General features: G+C 39.1%; 1 protein-coding gene across 2 annotated transcripts; it reads left to right on the top strand.

Annotated features, from left to right (window-relative positions):
* The first annotated feature begins 1200 nt into the window (after positions 1 to 1200).
* Positions 1201 to 16293, top strand: GMFB (glia maturation factor beta). Of its 2 annotated transcripts, XM_059182138.1 has the most exons (7): positions 1201 to 1355; positions 6717 to 6813; positions 8604 to 8653; positions 9292 to 9341; positions 9828 to 9910; positions 10913 to 10986; positions 12598 to 16293. In XM_059182138.1, exons 1-7 carry the CDS (start codon positions 1353 to 1355, stop codon positions 12667 to 12669), a joined length of 429 nt encoding a protein of 142 aa, XP_059038121.1. In that variant the 5' UTR covers positions 1201 to 1352; the 3' UTR covers positions 12670 to 16293. The 2 variants fall into 2 exon arrangements, with proteins under 2 accessions (XP_059038121.1, XP_059038122.1); XM_059182139.1 differs by lacking the exon at positions 12598 to 16293 and having other exon boundaries at positions 9292 to 9342; positions 9827 to 9910; positions 10913 to 10969.
* The last annotated feature ends 1939 nt before the right edge of the window (positions 16294 to 18232 follow it).

Raw genomic sequence — 18232 nt, 5'->3', positions numbered from 1 at the left:
GTATAATAAGCTGATGGACCACTAACATCATTTTCTCTTCCATCATTTGTTACAGATACCATGTGTCAAACTTACCGGTCCCCTTCTCATAGTAAAAAGTATTATGGGGGCAGATCACTATGAGAATGTAGTTGAGCTGTGGAATTTCTTAAAGCTAATACTTTTTTCTAACTTATGAACAAAGGTAGATAGTGTATCAGTTTATGTATTTTGAGCCCTGACTTAATGTTATTTATTAATTAACATGCTAACAAGTTACTAAATGATATCCTGCCTCAGGGAGGTTTTTGTTTTTTGTTCTTAAGATTTTATTTATTTATTTGACAAATCACAAGTAGACAGAGAGTCAGGCAGAGAGAAGAAGGGAAGCAGGCTCCCCACTGAGCAGAGAGCCCAATGCGGGGCTGGATCCCAGGACCCTGAGCCACCCAGGCTCCCCTAGGGAGTTTCTTTATTGAAGGCAGAACTGCATGAATTTAGAGTTCAAACTTTGCTTCTTCCAAACTACGTTCCTCACCACATTAAAAGATCATCTTGCTCTCGTAAGTTCGCATCTCCTACAGAAACTTCTTAAAGTGTCATTAGGCTGTGGTTCGTAACACCTACAGAGACAGCCGTCATTATTCAATTACACTTCAATAAACAAACACTGTTCAGAAAAGGAATGTATTCATCCAGTCCTGCAAAGTGGTGGGGATCCGGGGTGGGATGTTCAGAGATGGTGGGAGGAAAGGCAGGCATGCCTACGTTTGAGGGTCCTTGGAGGGACCTGGGGGCTTTGGTTTCAGTTCTGGAATGGGTTGAACTCCATGCTCAAAAATACAGTGGAGGGACACCTGGGAGGCTCAGTGGGTTAAAGCCTCTGCCTTCAGCTCAGGTCATGATCTCAGGGATAGAGCCCCGCATCGGGCTCTCTGCTTAGCGGAAAGCCTGCTTCCTCCTCTTTCTGCCTGCCTCTCTGCCTACTTGTGATCTCTGTCTGTCAGATAAATAAATTTAAAAAAAATACAGTGGAGAGTTAAATTTGGAATGTAGGCTCTGGTCAGTGTACATACTTGCCATTGAAACGACTGACTTGACTTAATTAAGTCAGCATGAAATTGCTCTCCTGAGTTTGGCTAAAGCAGACAGAATCTCCTTTCCTAAAAGGAACAGTAACGAGCTGGCGCTCGCGTTTCGGCGAATCTTGAGCCTCGCCTCCCGCCGTCCGCCGTCACGTGGCGGCCCGCCCCGGCCGCGTTGATGGGTGGGGGCGACTCTGCCAGGCTCCGGGGCAGGAAGGGAGGCGGCCGCCGTGCCATTCTTAAAGGGGCCCGAGGGAAGGCGAAGAGCCGCTGACGGCCGGAAGGAAAATGGTGAGTTGCCGCCGGGAGGGCGGGGGCCGGAGGGCTGGGCCAGCCAGCCGGGCCCTCCCGTTTGCCAGAGCCGAGTTCGGCTGGCAGCGCCGGGGGTGAGTCGGCGGCCGCTTCCGCCCCGGCTGCTGGCGCGTGCCCACAGCCAGGGACTTGGCCTCCCTCCGCCGCCGCTGCCACCCCGCCTAAGGACAGCATCCTCCAGCCGGGCCTGGGGTCGACCCGCCCAGCGGATCTCGGGAGTGGGGTTCGGCCAGTACAGCTAGGTTATCCTCGCCCGATCTTTCTGGATGGAGGCTCCCAGCTCCTGAACTGCAGGGTCGGAGGGGCCGGGGGTCTGGCACCTCCAAGGGCTGCCCCCAAACGCCAATTTATGTGCCAGGACCCGGGCCAGGCTTGAGGGCACACAGGCGCTGAGCACCTTCCGCCTGGCGGCCTTTGCAGGAAGGGCTCGAAATTTCAGATTCCATTCTCACGGCCTCGCCTTAGCTTCTGTCTCCTCCTTCCCCGGCCTGCCTTTAAAAGGATTTTTACATATTGCTTTCCTCCTGTTAGGGCAACTGGAAATCTTTTGACCTACGGTTTTAGAATTAGCCTTGAAGTGACTGTCAAAAGCTTTAGTTTGTTCTGGGGGCTTTCGCTTCCGTTCTCGAATGGACTGAACCCCTAACTCAAAAATAAAGTGGAGAATTAAATAAATTGCTTAACAAGAATTTGCTGGATCTTTTCCTACCTGGTGTTTAAATATGCTCCTTTCTCTGATTAGAAACCAAACATAATCCCCCACTGTCCTAGGTCTGACCTCCCACTCATTTCGCAACCCACCTCCATCTAATAGATCTTGTCATGGTCACCAAATCCAAGGGACTGTCTTCAGTTCTCATCTTTCCTGACTTTTCATCTGCATTCTAGGCAGTTGACTACTCTCTCCTTTTTGAAGCATTCTCTTCCTGCACGCTTTCCCTTGGCTTCTCTTTTTTCTCCTACTTTTCCTGTTGGACCATTTGTGTCCCATGCAGACTGTTCTCCTTACCTGAATATCACATGTAGGAGTTCTAGGCTCCAGTCTAATGCTTTGTTTTCTATTCTGTATTCTTTCCATCTTTCCTTACACTCATAGCTTCAGTTAACTCCTATCTGTAAGCAGATGACTTGTGAATTTTTATCACGCTTGCTTCTGAGATCCAGTCCAGATCTATATATCCTATTATTTAGTTATCCTCTAGGAAGCTTTTCTCCACTTGGGTGCCTCAGAGCCACCTCAGTTTGTCCAAAGTAGAACTCGTGCTCTTGCCCTGCAGACCTGCTCTTTGCTCTTCCTCAGTGTTCTTAACTCAGTGAAAGCTATTGTTTGGTCTATTACACAAGTGGGAAGCTTCCCAGTCACCTTGATAACACTTTTTCCTAACTCACCCGTCCAGTACCCAATCTGTCACTAGTGCCTTTAGTGTTAGCTAGAGAGCAGGCTTCAACTGGTTGTGTAACTTTGGGAAAGAAACAACCTTTCTAACCCTTAGTTTCTTGCAAAATGGGGATAATAGAACAAACTCATCCTAAGGGATTGTTTTGAGTATGAGAGGAGATGCATGTAAAAGATATTGCACTGTGTTTCTCTCATGGCGTTTAATATATGTTAACTGTTATTAGTAGTTATTTCTCTGCTTCTGTTGATCTCCATCAACCTCAGCTACTTTTCATCTCTCCTTTGTACTAAGCTTGCCAAGTAACTAGTCTTGCTTTATTCATCTTGGCACTCTGCCTGTTTCCTGCATGCAGATCTGGTCACGTTTCCCATAACCACTCTGCTTAAAACACTTTAGTGGCTTCCCATTGCTCATAGGATAAAGACCAAAATATGACCCACTGGGCCCTATGTGGTCCAGCCCCTGCCCAACTTCCTGTTATACCATGTTCCAGCTCATTCTCTGTGCTTGAGTCATGCAGGCCTTTCATTAACTTAGATGTGCTGTGATCCCTTTAATCAAAGAGTCTATGCATAGGCAGTTTTGGTCCTCCAGATACCTTTTTCAGGCAGATCTTTTGTGATTATGGTGTTCTTCTTCAGTCGTAAGTTAGTAGCAGCCTTTGTTTCTACTGTCTAGTTCTTATTACAGGTGCAAACAAGTATGTTTTCTTTTTTTTAAAAAATATTTATTTATTTATTTATTTGACAGAGAGAGATGACAAGTAGGCAGAGAGGCAGACAGAGAGAGAGGAGGAAGCAGGCTCCTTGCTGAGCAGAGAGCCCGATGTGGGGCTCGATCCCAGGACCCTGAGATCATGACCCGAGCCGAAGGCAGCGGCTTAACCCACTGAGCCACCCAGGCGCCCCCAAGTATGTTTTCTTATGTGATCCTTTTGATGTAGGTCTGCTCTGTATAGACTATATTAGAAGCTCCCTGAGGGCAGGCCCATATTATTTATTTTATATGACCGATTGAATCCCCAGCCCTTAGCACAGTGCTTACACTCACTAAGTGTTCCTGATGTGGATAAACCAGTAGGTGAACACTTGAGTTCAACTCTGCCCTTAACTGTGTGTTAATATTTTCTCATATAGAGTTGTTTGCAGAGTGTTACACTTATTCTTAAATGCTTCTACTAAGCAATTAGAATTGACTGAGCCTGGGTCCCTTTTCTTGTAGAAAGGAATCTTATTATGGTATTGGGAGGGGTGAATATGCCCCCCCAAAGAGCTATATAAATTAAATCACAGCACGTTTTTCACTTGGTTCCTGGTCCTTAGAAGGTCAAGATTGCACGAGCAGCTCTGAGTATGAGAGGTGGAAGATAAGACTTGTAATAAATTGGTCTTTGCCTGAAGAGTAATCTAAAACACTTATTCGTTTCACTAATGGGTTCTACCTTTGGTTGAAGAGAGAATGAAAAGTCTAGTTTTTTTGACTCTATATCTTTCTTGAAAGATAGAAAAAAATAGACTAGGATTGAATACTACTTTCAGGAAGCTCCATATGACTTAGCACATTTTTCTCTAAGGAGAACTAATAAGATGCATGTACTTGACTCCTGCAGGAGTCTTATTCATTGGATAATAATTATTGGTGGGATATCCTTTCTTACTGTGAATAGCATATCCTGGGATATATCATACCTTACATATTACCAGTGTTCTGAGTTTAAAGGACAATTTAAAATTGACAGCTATTTCCTGCTTTAACTTACGCTCTCATTTACCCAACATGAGGTTAAAAAAGCAAGCTTTTATTAAATTTGTGTTTTAACTTAAAATTGAAAACATTAATCCTTTTGGGTTATAATGACACATCTGTGTTTAGCATTAGTCTCAGAACTCTTCTAATTCTCTTGAAGGAGTTGGGGTGGGGAGTTTGGGGTGGGGGCCTTATATATGAAAAGATTAAAGAATGTGGACCTTGTTTGGCACCTGACTCAATTAAACCATCTGCTGGGGGAAAAAACCAAAACATTGAGGGGAATTTGAATCCTGCTTGTTTGTTTGATACTGGAATTATTGTTAGTTTTTTAAGGTGAGGTAATGTTTTTGTCCTTATATTCTTAATGTCACATACTGTCATTTTAATGATACATACTAAAATATTTATAGTTGAAATAACTTTGGGCCTTTTGACAGTCCATCAGGCAGTGTGGAGAGTGATCATGTGATAAGATTGGCTGTGTGTTGATAATGTTTGAAGCTGAATTATAGGTGCATAGGGTTCCACGATACTATTTTCTTGTATGTGTTCAAAGTTTCACACATTGAAAAAAGGGAAAAAAAAATCCATGCTTGTGTTTACAATCAGTAATACATTTGCATTACTATGAGAAGAGTCCTCTGGTCATTTCCTTGCCACATTTCAATGGATCTCTTACATTTTTTCATAATTTGTAAAAGCTGTTTTTAGTTGTTTTTGTTTTTTTTAAAGATTTTATTTATTTATTTGACAGACAGAGATCACAAGGAGGCAGAGAGGCAGGCAGAGAGAGAGAGGGAAGCAGGCGCCCCGCTGAGCAGAGAGCCTGATGCGGGGCTCAATTCCAGGACCCTGGGATCATGACCTGAGCTGACGAAGGCAGAGGCCCCAACCCACTGAGCCACCCAGGCGCCCCTGCTTTTAGTTTTTATATTTGTTCATCTGGTTTTGTTTTCATAGTTCCTTTTTTTTTTTTTTTAAGTAATCTCTACAGCCAATGTGGGGCTTGAACTCGTGACCCCAAGAACAAGAGTTGCATGCTTTACAGACTGAGCCAGCCAGGCATCTCATTTCATAATTCTCAATAATTCTTTTTTTAAATTCCCATAGTCATTTCATTAAGATAGAAAATGTTGTTGGTCTTTACTCTTGTGGTTCATCTTTCATACTTTATTTGTTATTTTTTCATAGTTGTGAGACACAAAAATGAACCAAGGTCTTATTAATTCAAAGTATAATAAAGATTACTTTCCTGCCTAGTACAAAAATGTCATACTTTGTAACAGCAGACAGTTGAAAGACCCCTCCCCTAGAAGATAGATAGGATAACTAACCGCTTGTTTGCTTTTCTGTAAACCGCTGGCTTTTAGGTATAGACCAGGTTATTAATTAGGTTATTAATTGCTTATTAATCGCTCTTTTGCCCTTCTGTAACCGCTTGGCTTATAGAAATAATAGAGACGCCATGATGGCATTCCTACCTTCCCCCTTCTTGTTCCCCCCTCCCTGCCTCTCTCCTCCCGCGCCCGGGCCCTCAGAACCAATCAGCTTGTTCCCCCTTCCCGCCTCTCTCTTCGCGCGTGCGGGTCCCCAAACCCAATCAGCAAACTCCACGTATGCCTTTTTCAAAAGTTCTAACTGTCAACCAATCAGTTGCGCCCCACCCAAAACTTGTTTGTACCTGTCTATAAAAACCCGGCACCACCCCAGCCGGGTGTGCTCAGCTAGCAGGAGCTGCTGACCACCCGCAGGCGCCCGCTGACCACCCGCAGGCGCCTGCGTAACAATAAAGAACCTCTTGCTGATTGCATCCAGTGGCAGTGTTGGATTCTTGGGTAAGGGGATCCGCGGGTCTTTCAACAGTGATCCTTGAATTTCCTATATTCTTCTCTTCCTCTATGATTCTGATGAAGTTGCACATTATTGTATCTAGTTCTTTAAGCTATTTATTAGACAAAGAGAAAGTGAAAGCGTAGCCTAGATGTAAGATGAACAAATGTATATAATTCAGATACAAACATTGGTAGATTTAAAACCTTTTTAAGTATTCGTGTGTTTCATGTTAACCCACATAATTGTGACATTTGTAGATGTCAGTATATGTTTTTAAAGGTATTAAATTTTATAACTTTAACACATACTTGTACTGAAGTTACGGTGTTTTATACATGATTTTTTTTTTCTTTTCTAGAGTGAGTCTTTGGTGGTTTGTGATGTCGCTGAAGATTTAGTGGAAAAGCTGAGAAAGTTTCGTTTTCGCAAAGAAACGAACAATGCTGCCATTATAAGTAAGCTAAACGTGATTGCCTCAGTTACATGGTCTTCATTGATTTTTATCTTGTAGCTACATTGAATAAACTGAGCCATTAGGAAATAATTTGCCTCCTTCTGTTTTAATCTTCTCCCTTGCTTTTATTTATTTATTCATTTAAAAAAAGATTTTATGTATTTACTTGTCAGAGAGAGAGAGAATGCAGGCGCACAGGGGTGTGCACAAGCAGGGGGAGTGGCAGGCTCCCTGCTGAGCAAGGGTGGGGGAATGGGGACTCCATTGCTGGACCCTGGGATCATGACCTGTGCCAAAGGGAGAATCTTAACGGATGGAGCCACTCAGGTGTCCCTTCGCCTTGCTTTTACATCACTTTAAAAAGTAAGTTAATAGCTGTTATTCCAGAACAGAGGTGGAGTGCCCTACCTCTCTCCTCAGCTGCATGTACAGCTCTGGAGAAGATGATCTTAGCCACCCAGTCATTGTAGTGACCCATCCAACTCCATCCTTTAACTTCTCAGGAGGCTAAAAATTGCCTGATCATTCCATCTGAGCCAGAAACCTTTGCCTGCACCTAAAATGTTAAAGTGTTCAGCATTGTCTTCACAGTGATTTGAGGCCTTATTTCAATTCTTGATTTGAGCCGCTAGTTTCATAGAGTTTACTTTTTAAGTGTCACTGACTTCTGACAGTGGGAAGAATGATTTGCATATTGCCTCTCCCACTGTGAGCTTATCTGATGTTATGCAGATTTCTTTTATATTCTTAAGTAGTATTTAATATGTGGGGTAGGGATTTAGAAAGGTGAAAGAAGAGCAAGGGGTTAACAGTATAGATCTCTATAGACTATACTTAACAGAGAGGCATCTGGCAGATGGGAGTTAATGAGGTAATGACAACTTGTAATGAGTTTGGGGCGCCTGGGTGGCTCCATGGGTTAAGCCTCTGCCTCAGCTTGGGTCATGATCTCGGGGTCTTGGGATAGGCTCAGGTCTGGCTCTCTGCTCGGCAGGGAGCCTGCTTCCCCCTCTCTCTCCGCCTGCCTCTCTGCCTACTTGTGGTCTCTCTCTCCCTGTCAAATAAATAAATTTTTAAAAATCACTTAAAAAAATACAATGTAGGCAAATATTTCTTAAAAGTGAAAATTCGTGTCCATGCTTTTGTGCTGTGAAAGGTAAAGGTATTTGAGACCTTAATATCTTACGGAATTTACTATGAAATTAGTGTAAAATGAAAAATGGCCAACTTTTTAGAGTTCTAGAAAGAATAAAGGCATAGATTATCTAAACATATTTCAGCTTGGCTTTGGGTTATGTTACGCATATTTGGATATGGATCTCACTGCTATTTGGTAATCCACTATCTCATAATAATCCCATTGCTCTATGAAGTCTTGGCTCTGGAGAAGCTGGGAATTGGTTCTATCATAACTCCTGGTCTGCTTGTCCCTTGCAGTTCTAACCATGTTACATAGACCAGTCTCATTTACAGTCACCCTTTTGGACCTTATTATGTAGGGAGTTGCATTTGAGTTAGAAAATTCTTCAGATACTCAGAAAATGTAAGGAGTTGACATAAAATTCTAAATACGCAAATTAGGTGATGGAAATTCTGGGTAAAAGCCTTTAAATGCTGACTGCTTGAAAAGCACAGCTAGCTAATAGACCGTACACAAAACTGCAAAGGAGGTTTATGTTTGTGTTTCTTAATGTTTTAATTTTAGATGCCTGAAAAAGGGCTGAGACTCTGGGTTGGGGAGATGAAGGTCCATTAGAATCACAGTTTACTTACACGGTATTTTTATTTTAGTGAAGATTGATAAGGATAAGCGCCTGGTGGTACTGGATGAAGAGCTTGAGGTTTGTTTGATCAGCTAAGTACATTTTTATAGTTAAGCAATTTTTATTGCCTAAGAGTTGATATATTAGTTATGTGTACTTTTACAATGAGTCTAAGTAAATGCTCATTATGCATGAAAAGCCTGTGCAAATTATTAGGTAGCATGTTGTCTTGCTAATTGTATCACCTTCTTTAAAACATTACTGAAATCCAGTGTAATAAGTGATAGAAGATAAGGCTACATGTCTGGTGTAACTTCTCAATTTGTTGGCCAGTAATTAAAAACCAAAATGCTATAACCTAAGCACTTAGTTTGTCAAATTAAGTAACTAATTTAGACTGAAAAGAAATTCACTTTTTCCCCTAAATCAGACATTGGGTTTTTTTTGATGGTTGGCTTATTATCTTATTCTGTTATTTCCTGATAGCTGGAGCATGAGTACAACTATTCTGTTAATAAATGGAACTAAACTGAGTGGGCTTTCAATGGATTGAGGGTTGAGTAATCTCAGGTTATATACAATTAAGTAACATAAGATTTTATGTTGTGGTATATGGTTATGAATTTATATCTGTTAGTAGAATGGGTGATTGGAATATTTCTTAAGGATTTAGGGGTCAGAAAATGCTTACAAGTTGTTTTTCTTTATGGTGCCAGGGCATTTCACCAGATGAACTTAAAGATGAACTACCTGAACGACAACCTCGATATCCTTTTCTTAGTGCTTTAAAAAGATTTGTTTTCTTTAGTGGTTAGAATTTTATTTATGAAGTTCGTTTGTTCAATTTTTAAAAGTCCTGTATTTTACAAAATTTTCTCCTACACCATGATCACAATCAAAAGGTGCACACATATTGGACTAAGAAAAATGGGAAATTGACATACTAGTGGGATGAATTATTTCCTTTTTAAAAAATTCCCTTTATTATTATGTGTTTACAGTAAAAATTTAGAAAAAAATCCATACTTTTAATAAATTTATTTTTAACAGATTATATGTTTCTGTACCTTATCTTTGGGGCTCATGTATGCTTTTGTGGAAAGATAATGATAATAAAGGTATGGCTCAAATGGAGAGGACAGAAATTTACTACTCACTAGCTCTCCAGGTGTGTATTTTCTTTCAAAACTTTGTTGGTAAGTACTTGTGTCAAATAGAGCAGTAATTTTAGTTTCTTTAACTTGAGAAAAACCTTCATTGTGTATAGTTATAAATACCAACATGACGATGGAAGAGTTTCATATCCTCTGTGCTTTATTTTCTCCAGTCCTGTTGGTGAGTGAATTTCTTTGAATAGTGCATGTTTGGTTCTGATCTAATTAAACCATTTTTCTAGGAGACAAATTGTGTGCTTATTTTTAAAGATGTGAAGTGTTGAAAAACCTAAATAGAGTTATGTGTGCATGTGCACGTGAATTCATCCCTAGAAAGAAGTGGCTATAAAGTGTCATCTATTAGAACTTGCTTGTTTTCTAGGATAAATTTCTAGAAGTGTAATTGTTTCGGTCAAATCGTACATACATTTTAAGGGATGTAAAATGTAGCGACATTTTAAAACAACATACATTTTCTTTTTAGGTTTTGTGAAGTACATGAACTTCATGTATAATTATATACATATTTGCACTTATCTTTAAAATAGTACTCAATGATGATATGCCTGTAACCTTACAAATAGTCCCAGAATAGCTAACGTTGGATATTGAAGTCACTTCCTGTTATTTAAGATATATCCATTATACCCAGAACTCCTAGTACTACTACCATTTAAGCCCACATTAAACTCTCCAAACTCTTCTCTAAACTTTACTACTTGTATCATTTACTTATCACTTAAAATAGCTACATTACTTTTTAAACTTAATATGTAAGCAGCCTGTAACTTTTTTCCAGAGCAGATCTCCCCACACTGATCCATCACCATTTCCAAACCCATATATGTTAGGCATCCATAAAACTAATCTTGATATTTAATGTCAAAATTAATATTGTGCTGAAAAGTTCTTAAGTATTTACAGAGGTGTAAAAGATCGGCAGAGATCTAGTCGCATTTATTTTTAACAACCCCAGGGACTTGTTTGTCATTTAGCTATGGCTCTGTGCAGGCAATATGCAGTGTTAAGACTCTTGAAATACAACCATATACAGTTAGACTGAAGCTTTCTCTAAACCTGAGTGCTTAAGAAAATCCTGAATGTGTCATTGTAGAAGTACAAAATGAAAACCTATCACTTTTTTAAACTCTAAGTCTCATTTCTATACTAATCTCTTTTCCAGGGTGTAAGCCTGAACAACAGATGATGTATGCTGGGAGTAAGAATAAGCTAGTCCAAACAGCTGAACTAACCAAGGTGGTATTTGTGTTTGACTGGCTTGTTGAGATAATATTTTCCCTCATTATTAGAGTATTAGCTAAAGTAAGCTGAAGAGTTAGGTATTTTTTATTCAGGTGAATGTTATTTAGAGCAGTAAACTTAAAAGAGTTTTACTGTTTGGAAATAGAATGATAGAAGTCTTTAATCTAAGTATGTTTTTTGAACGGAAATGATAAATTGATTAGCAGAAATCATGTTTAAAATATAGGCAGCTTGAGAAAAGCCACTGCCATTATTCAATCTATTTTGAGTTTTTCATTTTCCATACTGTAGTTTCTAGTAGATAAAAGTAAGCATTGAAGCTTCTCAGAGCTCTTTACCATGGGCTCAATGAACCACATTCTGTGCAGGAATTCCATATTATGTAGTTAACTGTATATTTTTCCCAAGTCTGAAATTGTTAAGAATACTTACTAGCTTTATTAAGCTAGACCATTCTGTTTTTTATGAGACACTTTCCTTAAAATTTAGCATGCCCCCATTGTTTTATGGCATTATTGAAGTTTAACGGTAAGAGGGGTATATATTCTCAAACTTTATTTAATATCCATGTATTAGTTTATTTGAAAAAAGTATATACTTTTAAGGTTTTGAGATGGGATATTATATCACTAAAATAATATTAAATAACCTTTCCTTTCAGGTTTTAAGTACAGCATCAGTGTTTTCCCCTTTAATGTTTAACCATGAGCCCATGAGATGTCTTTAAGTGCCCTCTGCCTTTTCCCTTTAGCTCATGTAATTGTCATTGACACCAACAACTTATAGACACTACTTTTTCTCATTTGTACCATAGGAACACCCTGGAATTGCTCTAAGAGGGTTGGGTGATAAGGAAGGAGCTCTGTTAACAGCCTCATTTCCATTCTAATCACACGGCACACCATCAAGTGCTGGTATTAAGACATTACAATATATGTTACTATTATAAATAATCACATCGAATCCTCACCACAGTCCTGAGGTTGATGATGTTATGCCTGTTCTGGAGATGGGAGAGCTGAGGTTCAGAAGATGAAAGACTTGCCCAGGGTTGCATAATAGTAAATGACACTGCTGGGTTTCAAACCCATCCTTTCTGCCCTATTACATCGTTTCTGTAGAGCCGTTATACTTCCTGGGCCAGTTTGTGTACAGATTGTTGGAGAGATTGATGGCTGTGGACCTGTAGTCCGTCCTTTTCAGAACAATCTACAGCTTGTCTTTCCTCCAACTATGGAAGACTAGCGTATGTTCTTCCATTTCCTAACTAACTAGATTGATTTTAGTTTTGTGTACTTGGGGTATCTCTTCTAATGGGTAAGATGTACAGAACTCTTAGAGTTAGTAGATTTGATCCATAGATTCTTTTAGAATATTCATAGCTTTTAAGAGAGTTCTGGTTTTATGCCATCTTACTGCTAAACTTTGGTAAGTCAGTACTTAGCATTTTAAAAAAGTAAAGGTATAGCTAATTTACAAAGATAAGTCCTGACCAACATGAATGAAAGGAAGGAGAATTAGGTATTTAATACTCCTATATACAATGTGTTTGATTTTTTTTTTTTTTTTTGAGTCTCAAAGTATGACCTAACGTTTTTTCTTAAGGTATTTGAAATAAGAAATACCGAAGACCTAACTGAAGAATGGTTACGTGAGAAACTTGGATTTTTCCACTAATGTGAACTTCTGTGTTTCTAAAGTATTTATGTATTAACCTGACCATACTGGAACCAGACATAAATACTTATGCCTAAAAATGCACTGTTACTTACAGTTTGTTTCCTGCAATGAAAAATTATTCATTTGTTCAAAGTTTGAACAAAGGGGAAATCATCTTCATAGTAATGAAATTTGTAAAGTGTTTCCTTATATTTGTAATTGTTAGGTGGACTACTTCTCTCCAGGGACTTTTTGCACTCTTGTGACTAATTTCTATAACCTATGGTTCAGAATTTGTTACTATTTACAGACACCATTGGAAAGTGGGTATTAGATTGTGATAGACAACAGTTGCCTCCTTTTGACAAATACTGGATATTAGCAGTTTATATATGAAAATAGCATATTATCACTTGTCAAATCTTTAAAATTAATTTGGGGTAAGAGACTTGAATGACCCAATACAGAGCCATGAAAAATAATTTACTGTAGTGTAAGCTGCATTACAGGTACACTTGTCATCAATTCCATACCTTCTGTGCTTTCCTGTATCTTTTAAATCAAGTGCAGAAACTTTGTTCATCAATCATTCATTCTTAAGGTCTGGTGTTAGATTTTATAGTAGTTATGACTATTATGTTTTCTTCTTACAGAAAATAGCATTGTAGTCTTGGAAATTGATAGATTGGAACTAATCAAGAACTTCATTCCTTGTTGTGCCATGGTTAGTTTTGCATCTGGGTTAATAACACCTTATTTATAAAGCACCTCTTAATGTTGTCCTGTGAACACAAGTTATTTTAAATGTGTTAATACTGTGCCTTTGATTTGTTAGCTTTAAAGTTAGTTTAAGACTTTTACACTGCCAGTATTCCAGATTTGGTGAAATTAATACTTTTGTAAGGGGTCCAAGTAAAACAATTTTCTAATGTATGTATCTGAAATTTGTAATAAAATCAACTTCATATTTTTAAAAATTCCAACTATCTGCTTGCATTGGTGAATATATGGCAGTTGAAAGTTATAATTTGGGATATATTTATGATTACCCATGTGCCGTGGGAAAAATTAACTTATCTTAAAATCTTGGCCAGAGTTAATAATATTAACACATCAATAGAAATTGCGTCTTCTGTCCTAAATGTCAGAAGATATTATGAACTGGACATCCATCTTGTTGGCATCCTTGGCATAAAGCAAGGATTGTAATATATAGTGTACTTTAAGAACAATATAGAAGTAACTGTTCAACATTAATTTGACAAAAGGTCTTAGGACTCTAAAGACTAACCAAATTTGGTGAGCGAATTCTTATATTAAGAATATCTTAGTCATTTCAAAACTATAAAGGCATTATTTTATGTCAGTGTATTTTTCATTTATATATTCTCTGCTTTTTTTTTTTTTTTTTAAGGTTTCTGTGCCAACACTAATAAAGAGGTAAAGATAGTTGGAATTTTCACAATATTGACTCTTTTGTGGCCAACACTGTTTGGCTTCACTAACCTTAAAAACGGGAAGCAATAGGAAGTTAGTTGGAGAAGAGGAAGTGCTAGAGTGGGCATTTGTTTTGGTTAATGAATGGGAAGGATTATTTATTCCAATTTTCAGGGGGATTGAGAGAGAGAGAAAGAGACACCTTCACCCAGGAAGTTTACAAATTATGAATTCTTTAAACAGCTATTTTGATATTGGAGAATAATGCTTATAATTCTGTGGAAATGCAGATATAACCCAGGTGAATGAGAGTGTTTTTAATGTTTTTAAATGAAGGAAATGAGATTTCATTTCACCGTGTTTGCAGCAATAAGAGAAGCTAGTGCTGCAAGAATGTATTTTTTAATGAGGTTCTTTATTTTGTCTTGCATGTTTTAGTTAGTTTTCAAATTTGAAAGTCCTCCATATTGTCAGAGGCTACTGACTTCCATAAACAGAACTTAGTTCCCCTGTTCTCTAACAGGGACAAAGAGCTGTGATAAATCATGCTTTTTTGAGCTTGTTTGACTCCTGATCAATAACATGTATTTTGCAAGACAACAACATGTTTTGGCTCCCTCTGTCCTATAGGGAGATTAGGGAGATTTACACATCCAATGCTCTAGAATGTTCTCGGACTTTTATGTAAACTTCCCTTCCATGTAATCAAATTTTGCATTCTTCTTTTCAAGTATATGTTCAATTTGCTCTTTTTCTGCCTTCTCTCATATAATAACTCCAGATTGGATAATTCCAATTTTTACATTCCATAGCTTTCTGGTGCAGCCATTCCCATTCATGTCGTAATCTTTCCCTTTTGGCATCAGCTTTTTTCCTGGGAACCTCCTTCATGGTCTTCTAAGTCAGCATTAGTTTTGAAATTGTTGGCCTTGCATAAGTTCTGCATAGCATCTAATAGAGTCAACTAGTAATCCTAGCATGTTTTTAGTACGGTTTTGGTGGCAACATAAATGACATATGAAGAAAACTGTTCTCAGGTTACTATGCTGAAATTCCAAAATGTCAGAGTTTTGAATAGTCTTCGCTTTGTTCTGGTATTGAAGCAATCATGTTAGGAGAAAGTTTGTTAGACCGTTTTTTGTTTAATTGACTTCTAAAATAAATGTTCAAATTGTCTATTTCTAAAAAGTTTACCAAATGCATAGTGCAGTTAAACATACTCTTGTTTAAGAGGGTGTTACTAAATTTTTTATTACCGTTACAACCCTTTGTGGCAAAATGTCTGTCAGCACTTTTCTCTCCCCTTTTATCTCCTATTTTCAGGAGTCAAATGTAGCCATAAACTGTATCCTGGTCTGACACTTTAACTAAAAATTTCCAGTTAGAGGAATTTATTGCCAAATTAAATTTGGCTGTCTTTGTTCCCCATCTATATAGATAGTAAAGAAGGTATCCTTAAAAAAACGTTTGGACTACTTTAAAACCTGAGCAATGTCATTAATCCATAATGTGGACTAGTGATGAATAGATATTTTCATAAGAGTTTAAATGCTGATATTTGGTGGAAGTAGAAAGTAACTTGTATTCTGTCAATTCAAATATTCTTAGTACGGTTGCTTTCCCTGTTTGTTCAATGGACTGATAATACTGGAATCTATAGAACTTGAGCCTTTACAACTTGTGTGAAAAAGTGTCTCAAACATTTCTGGACAAATCTTATTTTGTATTTCTGGAAGAATGTAAATCTTCTTAGGTGACTTAACACCAATGGTCCCAAGTTGAATATTCTTGAGAAAATTTGTTTCTTGTTATGCCGTTTGACATTTCAAATCATTGACCATGTTCCTATAATATTCGGAACACCTATGTTAAGGTTGTGATAGAAACTGTGTTTTCTTGCTTTTTGGAATATAGTTCATACACATATATTACTTGAATATTGTTTGAGATCACTAACTTGCCAGGGCAGTTCCCACTGATCTGGATGGTCCAATATAATCTCATTTAGGAGGCTTGAAACATTAATGGTTTAGTCTTGTGAATTTTAACAGTTCCCTGTCATCATTTAATAAACTCAACAACTGGCACAACTTCTTAAGCTGTGATTTCAGTCTCTGCTAGTTCATTATTGCATGTTTATTTTGGACAGTCTTATGTTAAGCATGGTGCTTGTACTGGTTTAAATAAAATGTTAACATGAAAGGACTTCTGGCTTGTCATTTTTTTTCTCACCTCCTCTCCCTTTTGGAGTTACCATTACCTGCCTGGCTCAGTTGTGGCCTTTGCGTGAGCCACACAGATTCAGCAGTTTGCTTTCTCTGGAAAAAACTGAGAGGCAAAATAAATAGGAACTACTTGGCAAAGATCGGAATGGGTGAGGGAGAATTTAACAAGGCTATAAAGATTTCTAAAACTTGTTCTGAGGCTAAAATGATTTGTTTGTAGTGGCAGAGGGCATTATCTCAAATGATGAACCCTTTGCTCTCAAAGGGAAAACCATAAATTAAAGGGGCTGTGCACTTCTAAAAAATCAAATTGAAGCATCTTCTATTGAATATAGTATGTCACTATTTACTAGACATCCATTGAAGGTCCATCTTGCCTTTGTTTTAAACTATTCTGCATGGTTTGTGTTTCATAGCTATCGAGTGAATACAAGACACCACTACTTACCTAATTTGTAGAGCCTACCATACACTTCCTGTGATTGAATACATGCTAAAAGTCATGATTTGTTCACGTTTGTGAAAGGAATAGTTTATTGTCTTCCTGTCTTCAGGAATCTCACAAGGAGATTTGCCCAGAGCTTGGAAACAGGTATTATTTCTCAAATTTGTCCATTTACCTATTCAAAACAGCCAGCTCCTAAATTTTTTCACCTTGGTTTTGTTTGGTTGGTTTTGTTTGTTTTTGCTTTTGTTTTTTGGTCTTTTCACTTTTCAGCAGCAAAAAGCATTTCTAACCACTTAATATCCCAGGGTGGGCCCACTATCATTTGCATGAGGACACACCCTGAGTGGATGTTGAATCCTTTCCAGTATATTTTTCGCTAGTTTGAGGAGCCAAGTAAATTAAAGATCTTACTGCTGAGCGTCAGGGAGTTTTCACACCGTCTCTTGTTCTTGAGATCTGTCACCAGGTGACTTGAAAGTGCCCTGCCTCGGTAACCCCCCTTCTCCAATTACAGGAAAGAAAAAGCAGAATGCCTAGGTTGCACTCAAAAGCCATGCTGTAGTCCCCAGAGAAAATACGTGTGTGTGTGTGTGTTTGCGCGTGTGCATGTGTGAGAGAGCGTGCGTGAGTGAGACATTCCTTGTACCACCACCTACATGATTAAGCACAGATTCTCATCCTAGAATGTAAGACCCTTAGCATTTTGGCCCACTTCTCACCTGTGGTGGACAGCCAAGCCCAAATGTTCTGCAGCCCTTCGTGAGGTAGGGCTGCAGAACATTTGCCACCCCTCCTTGCCAAAGCCCTTCAGGTCGCCATGACTTGTCCCAGATGGCTGTACTTGCTGTCCGCAGCTCCTCTCCATCCTCAAGATGCACGGGTCTCTCACTTCCAGCACCCCCTGGTTGAACTCAAGAGCCTCGCCTCTGAGATGTTTGCCTGACTAGGACCAAACAATGAGCTGGGCCAAATTCTCCCAGTGTCGCTACCAAGAGGTACTTTTCAAATCCTGACTTTGGAAAGAGGTGCCTGTTCTCTCCAAGGGCAACTGAGCTGGGAAGAATGCCATTAGATGGAGAAGAGGGAGAGAAGATGCTGGCTGGGGCAGCCTAGAAGGAAGCAGGCTCACAGAGTAGCTGAAGCACACTAAAGGCAGAGCCCCACGCTGAAGAGCCACACTCCCGCCTTTTAGCTTCCTAGGGCCTCCTCTGACCCAGGGCTGCCCCTCAGAGTCCCTCTTTCTGAAGCCTGGTTGGTTGCTTAGCTCTCTCTGGGTTCCTCTGCGTGTCCACCCCTACCAGGAATTAAATTAATGTGGACATGTCTGTTCACTTGCATGCCAGAGAAGCTAATTCTAGTACAACTTCTGGTTTCACCTGCCACCATGCCCCAGCCTAACTAAATACCCTCCTTTCGTGCAAGCATGCTCTATGTCTCCTGTTCAGTTCCCCTCCTCAGGGTTCAGACTGGC

Source organism: Mustela lutreola, chromosome 7 (assembly GCF_030435805.1).
Source record: "Mustela lutreola isolate mMusLut2 chromosome 7, mMusLut2.pri, whole genome shotgun sequence".
Lineage (NCBI taxonomy): Eukaryota > Metazoa > Chordata > Mammalia > Carnivora > Mustelidae > Mustela > Mustela lutreola.
The sequence above is the reverse complement of the archived record's forward strand: the minus strand, read 5'-3'. Positions and strand labels throughout refer to the sequence as shown.

Excerpts from the sequence above, each read along its gene's own strand:
- GMFB (XM_059182138.1), top strand. Across the intron at positions 9,342-9,827 it reads CTACCTGAACGACAACCTCG|CTTCATTGTGTATAGTTATA; the intron begins ATATCCTTTTCT and ends CTTGAGAAAAAC. Across the intron at positions 9,911-10,912 it reads TATTTTCTCCAGTCCTGTTG|GGTGTAAGCCTGAACAACAG; the intron begins GTGAGTGAATTT and ends TCTCTTTTCCAG.